Source organism: Frieseomelitta varia, unplaced genomic scaffold, assembly GCF_011392965.1.
Source record: "Frieseomelitta varia isolate USP_RPSP 00005682 unplaced genomic scaffold, Fvar_1.2 scaffold_406, whole genome shotgun sequence".
NCBI lineage: Eukaryota > Metazoa > Arthropoda > Insecta > Hymenoptera > Apidae > Frieseomelitta > Frieseomelitta varia.
In genome coordinates, this window is record NW_025110153.1 from 100,591 (window position 1) to 112,500 (window position 11,910).

The window sequence follows — 11,910 nt, forward strand, 5'->3', positions numbered from 1 at the left end:
AGAGAGAGTAACCAGATGAATGACAAGACGCGTGCAGGCTTGTCTTCAAATGCAAGCTGGTCATTTCGAGCATCTTTTGTAAAAGTAATTAAAACAGGAAATTCATTATATCTCATAAACGAAGACAGATAGGACATACATTTATATGACTTTTTTTCATTATTTTTAGGCGAACAATCAGCTCCCGAAGTGGGTCCCACAAGTTACGTATATAACAGAGGGTTGATATTAAATTACATTACAATATTAAATTTGTGAAATAATTCTAAAACTTACGTATTTTTCGGTGCTCAAATTTCGGAGGAACTCGTGAATTATAGCGGTTTTCGAGGTGCCAGTCTCGCCAACTAAAAGAACCGGCCGATTTCGTTCGTTCATCATCTGAACGAACCACGTAGTTCTCAGGGTGTCTAGAGTAGGGACCAAAATGTCGGAGAAATTCTTCTCTCTGTCGTGAACGTAATCAGAGACCAGAACTTTCCATGGAAGCCAGATATTCTTCTCCAAGTCCAAGAAATAATCGTATAGTAACTTTTCCGTCACGGGAATGTACCCTGTCGATAATTCGAGTAGCTTAAATTGCAGCTAGCGATGGGTTCAAGCAGATCGTAAGTAAGTTCGAACGTTTGTTGATTAAATCTGAATCTTCTTTAATCAGGCATTTCGAGAAAAGGGGAAAGTATAGTAAATATCTTGTAATTTTCATGTAAGTGATGGTGCAATTGACTAGAACGTTTTATTTTAGCGGAGAAGAAAGTTTCAAGTTGAATTTTTATTCCAATAGATTTAAATGGAATAAACAATGAAATGTTTCTTTCAAAGTTTCATTCTTTCGAAACTTTCAAGTGTTACGTAACACTTAGAGAAATAATTCTCCGCTAGATATGACGAGATGTCCTTGAAATCAGAAAGTCTTTCATACAGCCAGAGATTTCACATATATATGGAAAAATAAATCGAAAGTGAAGATAAAACTTTTTAGAACCTTTGTTTTCGAAAAAAATCAACATTGAAAACCTTTCCAGATATTGGAATGACATGATTGAAATGTACAAACGTACAATATTATATACAACAGTATTCTTTCGTGGCAAATGTTCGAACCTCTATCGAGTCACTATGGTCGAAACATCTGCGGGAATAAAAAAAAATTATTTTTAATTATTTCGTGAAACTCACGCACAGTAGCTCGTTTCTCGGCAGTATCCTGCACCATCATGTATCCAGAAGTTCTCTTTATATAATCGTCGAAGTTAGGCCTGTGCTCGCTAGCTAAGGACGCTCCCAAGGACCAGTAGCAAGCTTGAATATACATTGCCTCGAGAACTTCCTCTCTGGCGAATAATGGCTCTGCCCTTATTTCTTCGTTTTCCTCGAGTTTGGTAACAAGAGGTAGTTGAGAATTCAGAACGGCGAGGAGACCGTCGAATACGTAACAGAGTTGTACTACCTAAACAAGAAACTCCTCTCGCTGACAATTCCCTGCAGCATGTCTGACATAATTTGAAATAACCGAGCGAAGATACTGCGTGCTGTTACTTTTTTTTTTTTTTTTTTTTGGGACGTTATAACATTTTTTAAACGACAGTTTTAGCGAACTGAAATAATATTGAAACAGAACGTTTGTTGCTCGACACATCCTCCTTCATCTTCAATTGTGCTCGTGAAAATACAGGATACTAAAGGCCAAGATACTAAAATAATTCTTTTTAATCTTTGAACTTAAATTTAATTTAAAATTAATAATTCCTATTTTTTTTTTTTATTTAAAAAAAAGGAATAGATGGGAAGAAACTTTTAGTCCATCCTGTATTAAATTTATAGTTCAATCACAAGACTTTCCTAGATCCATGAAAAAAATACCAGCTAATTAGCATACAAAGAATTAATTGCTACCATGTTGAGACTCGTTTGAGGTATGATCATCTTAAGCGGTTTGAGTTGCTGCAATCCGAGCATTCCTTCTATAATGAACGCTATCGCGCCATTTACGTATTTCTCGCAGAATCCGCGCAATGGCTCCTGGTCCGATTTGTTTTTACTCTCTATCCATTTGTCCATGTAAGGCTGATGGCCCAGGTTCTTTGGATCCACGTACACCATGCCAGCTCTGGACACAGTGGCTGGCGAAGCATACTGCAGGTCACCTACCTTTAAAAAAATGAATTAACAAGATAATTATTAAAAATGAATTTATTAGGTAATTATTTAAAATAGACACAATTAGATCGATATGGTTTTGAAATAATTATAAGATACAATAAAATAAGATTTAAGTGTAATGTTTCAGAGTTAGTGAATAACATTTCTGTGTGGAAAATATAGATTATTTTTTATTTTTATGAATCGTTTGAGCATGACGACAGATTGCCATCGTGAAAATCATTATCTGGATGTAACATCAATTTAGGAGAAAAGTTGTAGATTATTTTGGGCAATAATAGGATTTGGAGTTCGAATTTCGATTTTCTTCTTGTTGCCAAATGTTCGATAATTTTATGTTTTATGAATATTGAAAGTTTTCTGTAATTAATTTCTCGATATCCAGAAATTTATATTATGTTTTTATGGCAATTTAGAAAATACTTTTCGTAATGTGTCGTGACCACTTATTAAGTCAATGATAAAACCGTTTTATGTAGTTTTAAATGAAATTCTTTATAAATTAGAAGAAAGCTCGTCGTATAAAAATGATGTCTATTGATTTACTTTCTAAATGATCTTGAAACGATTATATCAAACAAGGATAATCTTGATTAATATAATGAGAATTGCTTTCAAATAATAATTCATAAATATCAGTTACAATCACCTCAAACAGCAGACTACAGTGATTCTGCATCTTGATCCTTTCTTGATTAGCCAGAGTCAATAATTTATTATCATCCATCACGGAATTCATGTTCTCAATCCATTGTGGATCCACGTCACCGTCGAACAAGATATATTTCTTTTCATCCTTATTCGCGTCTAATGGTCTGTTCACTTCCCTGAAAATGTTACTCAGGAGACCGTCTGTCCAGTCGCGAGTTGTTGGATCCAACACTCCATAAAGTTCGTTCACGGTGCATGCCTAAGTAAAATTTTATTGACAATTCGTTAGTTTTGATTCTTTAGAAAGTATAAAGTCACTTGGAAGTTTTAGCGTTAAATTATAAAATAAATAAAAATTATAATAATTTAAAAAATAAGTAATAAATTTCAGTGTTCAGCATTTAATGAACACGTAACGTTGGCGAAAAGGAGAAAAAGAACAGATTTTAAAGGACAGTATATATTGTTTTTGCAATTTTCTCTCTTCTCGAGATTGAATTACTTTGAATGTATATTGCTGTTAATAATTAATATAAATAAATTGAACATCGGTTTAAGTATATACCGATTACTACAAATTACTGTGATTTGATTTACAAATTTATACAAATCCTGTTCAGAGACACGACTATTAAGCAGTTAATCATATTGAAGAAATACTTTTAGTATACTTATAGTATATTTATATTGTAAGTATACTTATACTTATACCTTTGGATTCAAAATGTAGAGTTTGGTAGGTTTGTTAAGACGAGTCTGAGCTTTGCAAAGAGTTTCAATCACGACAGTCTTTCCACCTCCTGTTGGTCCAATCACCATTGTTGAGTGTCTAGTCATCATTACTTCGTACAGTTGAACCACTTTATCTATCTACAAAGTTAGAATACTTTTCTGAAAATCTGTGTCGTTTATTACACTACGGAATTAAAATATTTGCCAGTCAAATAATTAGCACAATATGCTCAAGGTAACTTTTATGAAATTCCCATTTAAAAAATTATGATCAACATATGCACATACAGTTCCTGATCACTTCGAACAGGTCGATTTCACTTGCAATTTCAATATTTCTCAACGAAACTTAATTTACGAATTTAATTACAATACAGAAGATAATAATGTAAATAATGTATATTTTTCAAATATAATAATTTTCAAATTACTTCTCAATATAAATTAAGAATGTTCTGATTATTCGTGGCGATGATAATAAAGTGTTAATAATATATAAATATATAAATTAGATATATAAAATAGATATATAAATAATATAATATTTATATATAGAGTAATTAATAACTAAAAATTCTAGACTAATAACTAACTTCAAGACTAACCACTAAAAATAAAAATAATATAATATTTATGTATAAAATAGACGTACAAATTATTTTTAGAATTCAATACGTTTTAAAGTTCCCAAAGTCAATAAATTCTAATCAAATTTAATTCAAGATTCTGAATTTTATTAGAGACGTGCAAAATGTCAAAAGTTTCAGATCGGATTTGGATTTAAATAAATTCTAAAATAAAAAGGAAAGAATACTAGAATACCTGCACAGACAGAACAGTGTATCGTTGCTCGTGCAGTACTTGATTAACAGCCTCGTTGAAATCGGGATAATGAACCCGCGGGCAGTCGAGGTCCGGGAATAGATCAGCGATAAGTCCAAGGAACAAGGGGACGTCGTCGTAGATAAATTTCGGTAAATTCATGTCGCGGAGCGCCCTCATGAGCACCACGTCCTCGGCCAGGTCGCCGGAAGTTCTCTTCAGCTGGCCGGCCATATTGAGCACGGACTTGAGTGCTCTCAAACCGAAGTCGTAGTGGTTCTGCTTGCTCAGTTGTTCGCTTGCCAATTTGTACAGGACGGTCATCTTCTTGGCCAGAGCCTTGGCGGTCAAGAAGCCGGAGCTAAACAACTTTATCTGGCAAATCAGCTCGTTATCCGGAACTATGCACACCACTGGCCTGAAGAGGGCTTTCACCGATTCCGGCAGTTCCGTTCGGCCGGCGTATCCCGGATTCATCGTGATGAATATGCCCACTTTCGTGTCCAGCACTATGTCGTATCCTTCGAACTAGGGGAGGCGTTTTAAATGCAATTGGAGAATTTTTTCGGCCTGAATTTAAATTTGAACGCATGTAGTAATTTGCAATATCACGTTATCGTGATAAATTTATATTTATATTTAATTATATTGAAATTTATATTTAATTTATTTACATGATAATTTATCGTGATTAGCAGAAAATGACAATTGTCGCGGTAATGTGATCACTTTTAAACGTAAATTCGATATATTGGTATGCTGGATGCTTGTAAATGATGATAATAATGAAATTAAGATGAGTGACAGATCGATCGTGAGGTCGATCATTGAAATTAAATGAACGGACAGATGCAAAATTGTTAAATTCAGTAAAAAAATGCTGAACTTGCCATTTGTTAGCAATTTTCTTTTATAGAAATTTGGCAAATGGTTGTTGAATTTGTTTTACCACAAAAAAAAAGAGATGCTTGGGGAAAAAAATATTAAGACACTGCGTAAGACACGATATTTTCAAGAAATATCTCCAGTGGAATGAAATTTTTTTTCAAGCTCGCTATTATTCTCATACCAAGAATCTGGACGCTTTCGCCATCAGAGCGGCGCGTATTGTTTGAAGCTGCGTGGAAATGACGGATAGCACGGAAACATCGATGCGATTGAATTCGTCGAAGCAACCCCATACTCCACACTGCGCAAGGCCACCCAGTGTCTTCCCTATCGCCACGTAATCCATCCCTTCGCCGCAATTTGTGACGATGCACAATAATCCTAGCGCTTTTGCCAAGTCTTTCGTAGTCTCTGTCTTTCCGGTTCCAGCTGGCCCTGGTAAAATGAAAAACGGAGTTGCACGCAGAGTTTGTTGCGTCTTTTTGAAATAATTTCCAACTTTTAGTTGAAAATGTAAAATTTCTTTAATAATAATAATGATAATGATAATGGTAATAATAATAGCAATAGTAATGGTAATTATTATATTACCATTATTAAAAATTATCATCATAAATGTTATTATTATTGGAGAGAATATCCTTGTTAAGGAGATTTTATATTTTCTATTAAAAATTTTTATACAAAAACGGACGTACGATTTCCTTTTCGTTACATTTTCACGACTTTTCGTCACTATACCTGCTGGAGCTCCACCCAGATGCATTGATAGAGCTTGCGTAATAGTCAGGTATATTCTGTCAGTCAAAGGTGTAACAACGAGTCTCCCATTGAGCCCCATGTACTCGTAGCCGTATTCGAACGTTCCCGTGCATTGCTGTATCCAGAGGTTATCCAGATCGTGGACCCAATAAAACCTTCGTCCAGAAATCGATATTTTATGATTGTGGATGAAATAAATCTTAACAAGTCTTCAGTTACGTGTGTATGTAGATTTTTTAGTTATTTTTGTAGTTATTTAGTTATGTATTTAGTTATGAATGGGTTATTATATTATATTATATTATACTATATTATATTATATTATACTTTATTATATTTTATATTATATTATATTATATTATACTATATTATAGTATAGTATATTATATTATACTATATTATAGTATATTATATTATATTATATTATATTATATTATATTATACTATATTGTAGTATATTATAATATATATTATATTTAGTTATATATAAGTTATTAGATTATGTTTAGTTATTTATGTACATTAGATATGTTCTGTTATGAATAGGTTATTTAATTATTTATGTAGATTCCATTTCTTTAGTTATATTAACAAAAAGGTATTACGTATCATAACACCAGTATTTAAAGAAATATTCCTATTTGAAGCTACTGATTTTCAGTCGATTTATCGAATTAAAAAAGTAGTATTAAGTTATCACAGATAAAGCAAACGATCTTTATTAAAAATCTTAATTATTTAATTGAATTGAATTTAATTATTTAAAAATCTTCATCTCTTCTGCTAATTAGAATGGAAACGAACCTTAATTGACTTTCCCACTCGAATTCCGCAGGATCCATAATACTGTCTCTGACGAAACCCTCCACAATATCTTTCATGTGAACGTCAAGCGTCAACACCATATCAAATTTCTTTCTGTCGTTGTTCGTCAACGTGTCACTGCCCATCAACGTCACCACCTCGTTTAATCGGCTGTTCAGTTGCTTCAGATACTGAGAACGAATTATTTTTAATAAGGAGGGATTTTCGTTAGGTAGTTGCAACGTGAATAATTCAAACAGGAGCGTACGTCTTTCATAGCACGCATCTGCCCTTGAGACATTTTCACGAACACGTCCTCCACCTCTGCTGTCCACCATATTTGATCAGCCGCCAGGATCATCATTCCTTGAAAGTCTAGCATCCAGTTCGTCCTAGGTCTTCTGATCTGAAAAATTTCATTCCAGTTACTTAAATGGGATAGAAAGAAGTTCAATGAAAAGTTCCTAATTCCCTTCAAAATATCCAATTTCTTTCAACTAGAATACTGATCCCATTGATCTATTGACATTTCAGTTTCAAAAATACGTAATCTCCACTGAAATCCACGAGTTCTTTTAATAATTTCATTCAAGTAGAATACTAATCCCATTGATGTTCTGTTAATATTTCAACAATTCCTGGTCCCCTCTGAAATCCACGAAATCTATTAACAATCCCTTTCAATTGTAATATGAAAAAAAATTTTTAAATTTTAAATATAATCAACTAAAATTTTGTAATAAAAATATATTTTAGTAATAATTAAAAATTTAACAATATTATTAGCAGTTCAAAGTAATGAAAATGAATTTTTTTAAAAGTAGAAAAGTAAAATTTATCTTGTACCCTTTGTATTAGGTTTAATTAATTATTTTTAATAATTTAATTATCTCGAAAGTAAATGACTTAAATATATATATATATTTTTTATAAAATAAAAAAAATAAATATATATTTAGAAATTAAATGTTTGTCGTATTTATTAATATCTAGTTTTTTTTAAATAAATTTAATTTATATATTAATAGAACATAATAATTATATATATTAATAATATATAAATTAAAATAAATTTAACTTATATATTAATAGTATATAATAATTTATCTATTAATTGTATATAATAGTCTATTAATAGTATTAATAGTATATAATAATTTATATATTAATAATATATAATAATTTAATTTATATGAAATTCCATCGATATTCTATTGATATAGAATCCAATTTCATTTCAATTTTCTGAATTCCCTCCGAGAAGCTCGACTGCACCTACTTTCCCATAATTGTAGACAGCTTTCTTCGTCAGGAATCTGTTCGATCTCTTCATCTCGTCCAGAGCGAGCACCATCCACTCCTCGATCTTCCCCTCGGCCAGAACCACGTTTCTGAAATCCATCGCCTCCTCCTCGCACGAGATCAACGCTGCGGCAATCACGCGTTCGGTGTCGTTTAATTCGAACCGGAATCTGTCCAAATTATCGAACATCTTGGCCACGTGTTCTTGAATGGCGGCGGGCACGCCGCTGCCAAGGATGTTCAGCAGCTCGTCGTCGCTCAGGAAAGTGAATCTCGGGAAAACGGCTCGTTTACTGTTCAAGTAGTCTGTCAGCGACTTCTGGCACTTGTCCAGTGCACGGATCATCGATTCGAACTCCTCTCGTCGACCTGGATCACCAGATTTCACTCAGATCTGAAGCTACATTTGTCAAACTGTCGCGTGTACTCCCGGTGGTGGAAAATTTTTACTTTTTCAGATTGACAGATAGATTTGGACTAGCTTCTTCAAGCATTGTCACAGTGATGAGAATTTTGATAAAACGATTGTTAATCAACATTTACTGATTCTAATTTTCATCATTTACTGATATAATTTTATATAATATAATTTTTATATTAAATATATTATCTGATTATGTAATTCTTTCATTTTATATTTTATATTACTATAAAATACTACTATTATGTTATATTATATTATATTATTACTGTTATTATATTTTTTATTTTTTTATTTTACATTGCAATTTTTATAGTTGTTGAAATATATTGTATTCAAAGAATCGGAGATGGAAGTAAGTAGGGACCAAAAATTTATACAATTTATTTCAAATATAGCGTGACTGCAGCAAAAAAACGTGAAAATTAATGTATTGCAAATAGATTAATTATTAAAATAGATTAAAGAAAATTAATATGTTGTATAATATATAATATATATTATATTATATTATATTATACAATATATATCTAAGAAAATTATTATATTATATAACATATATTATATGTTAATATATCAGTTTAAAGTGCTTGCAAATAATTCTCATTCTGCTAGTTTCATCTTACCGTTGCTCAAACAAAAAGTACCCCTAAACACACACATTTCTAGAGTTCGTTTCCAAATCACAGTCTTAGCTTTGTATAGAATGATTGATTGTAACGATCGTTTGACAAGCTCATTAGCTTACCTTTAATCGTGCAACACTTGAGAACGTTCAGCCTCTTCGAGGTATCCGTCATAATTTTCTTAAAGGACTTGTCAATTTCGTCGAACTTCTTCGCTTCGTCTGGCAATTGGAATCTTATGTCACCGCCCACGAAGATACCCTCGAGGTACAGCCATCTCTTCTGTAGCTGCATCCATAATTCGAGAACCTCGGATATCGTGTGCATCGTGACCTCCCATTTTTGCACGGCGCTGAGAAAAGGGCCGATGAACTGCGAGGCTGCCATGCCGCTCACGTTCATCATGTTGTCCTCAAGGATCTGATTCAACTCGTCGATCGGTCCCAGAATGAATCCTCGATCCTCGGTACCTGAGAAATGAAAAATTTCATTTCTTGCTACAGTTAAACTATAACTATCCGCGACAGAGAAATTAAATTGCAAGTTATTTGATACAGTAAAATACAGAAGCTTTTGTTTAAATACTTAAATCTTTAGAAATACATTATTATAGGTCTACGAAATTTTTCGAAGCAATTATAATAATATAGAGATTGATTATAGTATTATAGTAATATAGAGATTGATTATAGTATTATAGTAATATAGAGATGGATTATAATAGTACAGAGATGGTAAAAGATTGAGAAAAATTTACAAATTTTTTTTTAAACACGTTACTGTTTAACTAAATCAACATTGTTCCATTATAACATCGAGAGCACTTATGTACCTTTGTAATGCTTCACCACGGTGAATTCCATGGTTTTCCAGACTTCAGCCAAGTCTTTCAAGCCCCTTTCTATGGCGAGCTCTTTCACCGCATTCATCACGATTTCTCGAGCTATTTCTTGGTATTTTCCTAACTCCATGGCGAACATGTTCTCCAGGGTGAACCTGCGTTAATGTACAAACGTCTATTACGTTTGCACGTGGAGCGACTAGATCTTGATCGAGAGATCATTGAGAATGAACTCACCCTTTCAGTATCTCTATCTCGTTCTCTCCCATACTTTTATATAAATTATATCACATATATATATATATATTATGAATATTACGAACAGTTATTGAAACAAAAATTCTGTAAAAAAAAAAATGAATTAGATCCCCTAGATGCTTTTCAACTACGCTTGCCTTATGATTCATTTTTCAGTCTCCGAGAAGCATTTGTTACGTCGTGTAAAATATTGAAACGTGAATCAATTAAAAGATGTCAATTTGAAGAATTTAAGTTTAAAGATTGGCTATCACTTCAAATCGGAACGATAATTCGCATGACTCGATGTTATAAGATAATCATACAAAGTTCTCACAGTAAGACTTCTAATTCTACAATATTTAAAATGTAACTATCACGTGAAATGATCTTCCTATAAATATATTCCCTATAACCTAATTTTATAAGCTTCTCTGCTAATATTTCTTTCTAAAAGTTTTACGAGAAAGTCGATGCCCGTAGAATTTTAACAGTTCTACAGCTACGGTATTCCAAGACCGCAATTATTATTATTATTATTATTATTAATGCAAGTATTAATAAGTTAATCGATTTAAAAAAAAAAAAGTACGAAATAAATTCACGAATAGAACAAAAATATAAAATAAAATCAACGGTATTTTCCAAGTTTAGCTATAAAACTCTTTCTTCTAATAAATCCATAAAACAAGCAAAGGGCTGAAAGCTTTGTCACCTATTTTAAAATTTCGAGAAACACGACAGAAAAAGCACAGAAGTTGGTCTAAAAAATGTACCACAAACACCTCACACTGATGTCACACTCTTGCACAATTTTCTCATTTATTTTTCACCGCGATCGCACCTGTCCGGATCCATATCAAAATATCGTCCAGTTTTCTCCATCAGTTGCTTCCAGTGTCTCTCCCTCATCGCTTCGTTCTTCAACTCGATGAACAGCGGCACGGAATTCTTGAAGCTGCTCATGTTCGTGTCCAAAGCCTGCCCAACGCTCAGTTCCTTCACGAATCGCGGCAGTTTGCGAAACTCTCTGATAAAGTGATCCATCCCATCGATCAGCTGTTGAGGATCCAGGTTCACCCAGAGTGTCTGCGCCCACACGTCCCTCATGCCCCTCTGTTCCTTGTACAGATTGAACAGCAGCTGCATCCCCTCGTAGTCTTTCTTGATTTTCAGGAAGATTGAGTAATCAGTCGCTGGCAGATCGAACAGTATCTCGGACTTGATCAGACTGAGACGTCGTTCCTCGTATTTCGTGATCAGTTTCCCGTATTCCTGGATATCAGAGTGGAGATTTTACTTTTGCAGAAGAAAACGTAATGAAAGAGAGAGAGAGAGAGAATGAGAAATTGGAAAGATAAGTATTAAACTTCTTTCGAAATGGTCATTGAACAATATTGTAAAATTATAATAACAATATTGTCAAATTTTGCATTTGTGAGATTTGATTGAAAATAGGAAATTTCAGTAAGAAGTGAGAAAGAAAGATAGGTGTTAATATTTTTTATATTAGATAGGTATTAATACTTTAATATTTTAAAATATTAATACCTTTTGAAAATATTAAAATATTGATACCCAAAGATAGGTATTAGTATTTTTTATATTAGATAGGTTTTGATACTTTAATATTTTAAAATATTAATACCTTTTGAAAATAT

General features: G+C 32.7%; 1 protein-coding gene across 1 annotated transcript in view; it reads right to left on the bottom strand.

Moving 5' to 3' along the window:
• Positions 1–11,910, bottom strand: part of LOC122531616 (dynein axonemal heavy chain 10) — a 37,540-nt gene that overhangs the window by 19,171 nt on the left and 6,459 nt on the right. The window contains exons 9-22 of the mRNA XM_043659661.1: positions 11,094–11,524; positions 10,004–10,167; positions 9,294–9,641; positions 8,102–8,493; positions 7,091–7,228; positions 6,823–7,013; positions 5,998–6,173; positions 5,438–5,691; positions 4,369–4,896; positions 3,526–3,684; positions 2,813–3,073; positions 1,897–2,151; positions 1,180–1,450; positions 277–554 (exon numbers count right to left, since the gene is read on the bottom strand). Coding sequence (XP_043515596.1) covers positions 277–554; positions 1,180–1,450; positions 1,897–2,151; positions 2,813–3,073; positions 3,526–3,684; positions 4,369–4,896; positions 5,438–5,691; positions 5,998–6,173; positions 6,823–7,013; positions 7,091–7,228; positions 8,102–8,493; positions 9,294–9,641; positions 10,004–10,167; positions 11,094–11,524 — 3,846 coding nt within the window. The remainder of the gene's footprint in view (positions 1–276; positions 555–1,179; positions 1,451–1,896; positions 2,152–2,812; positions 3,074–3,525; positions 3,685–4,368; positions 4,897–5,437; positions 5,692–5,997; positions 6,174–6,822; positions 7,014–7,090; positions 7,229–8,101; positions 8,494–9,293; positions 9,642–10,003; positions 10,168–11,093; positions 11,525–11,910) is intronic.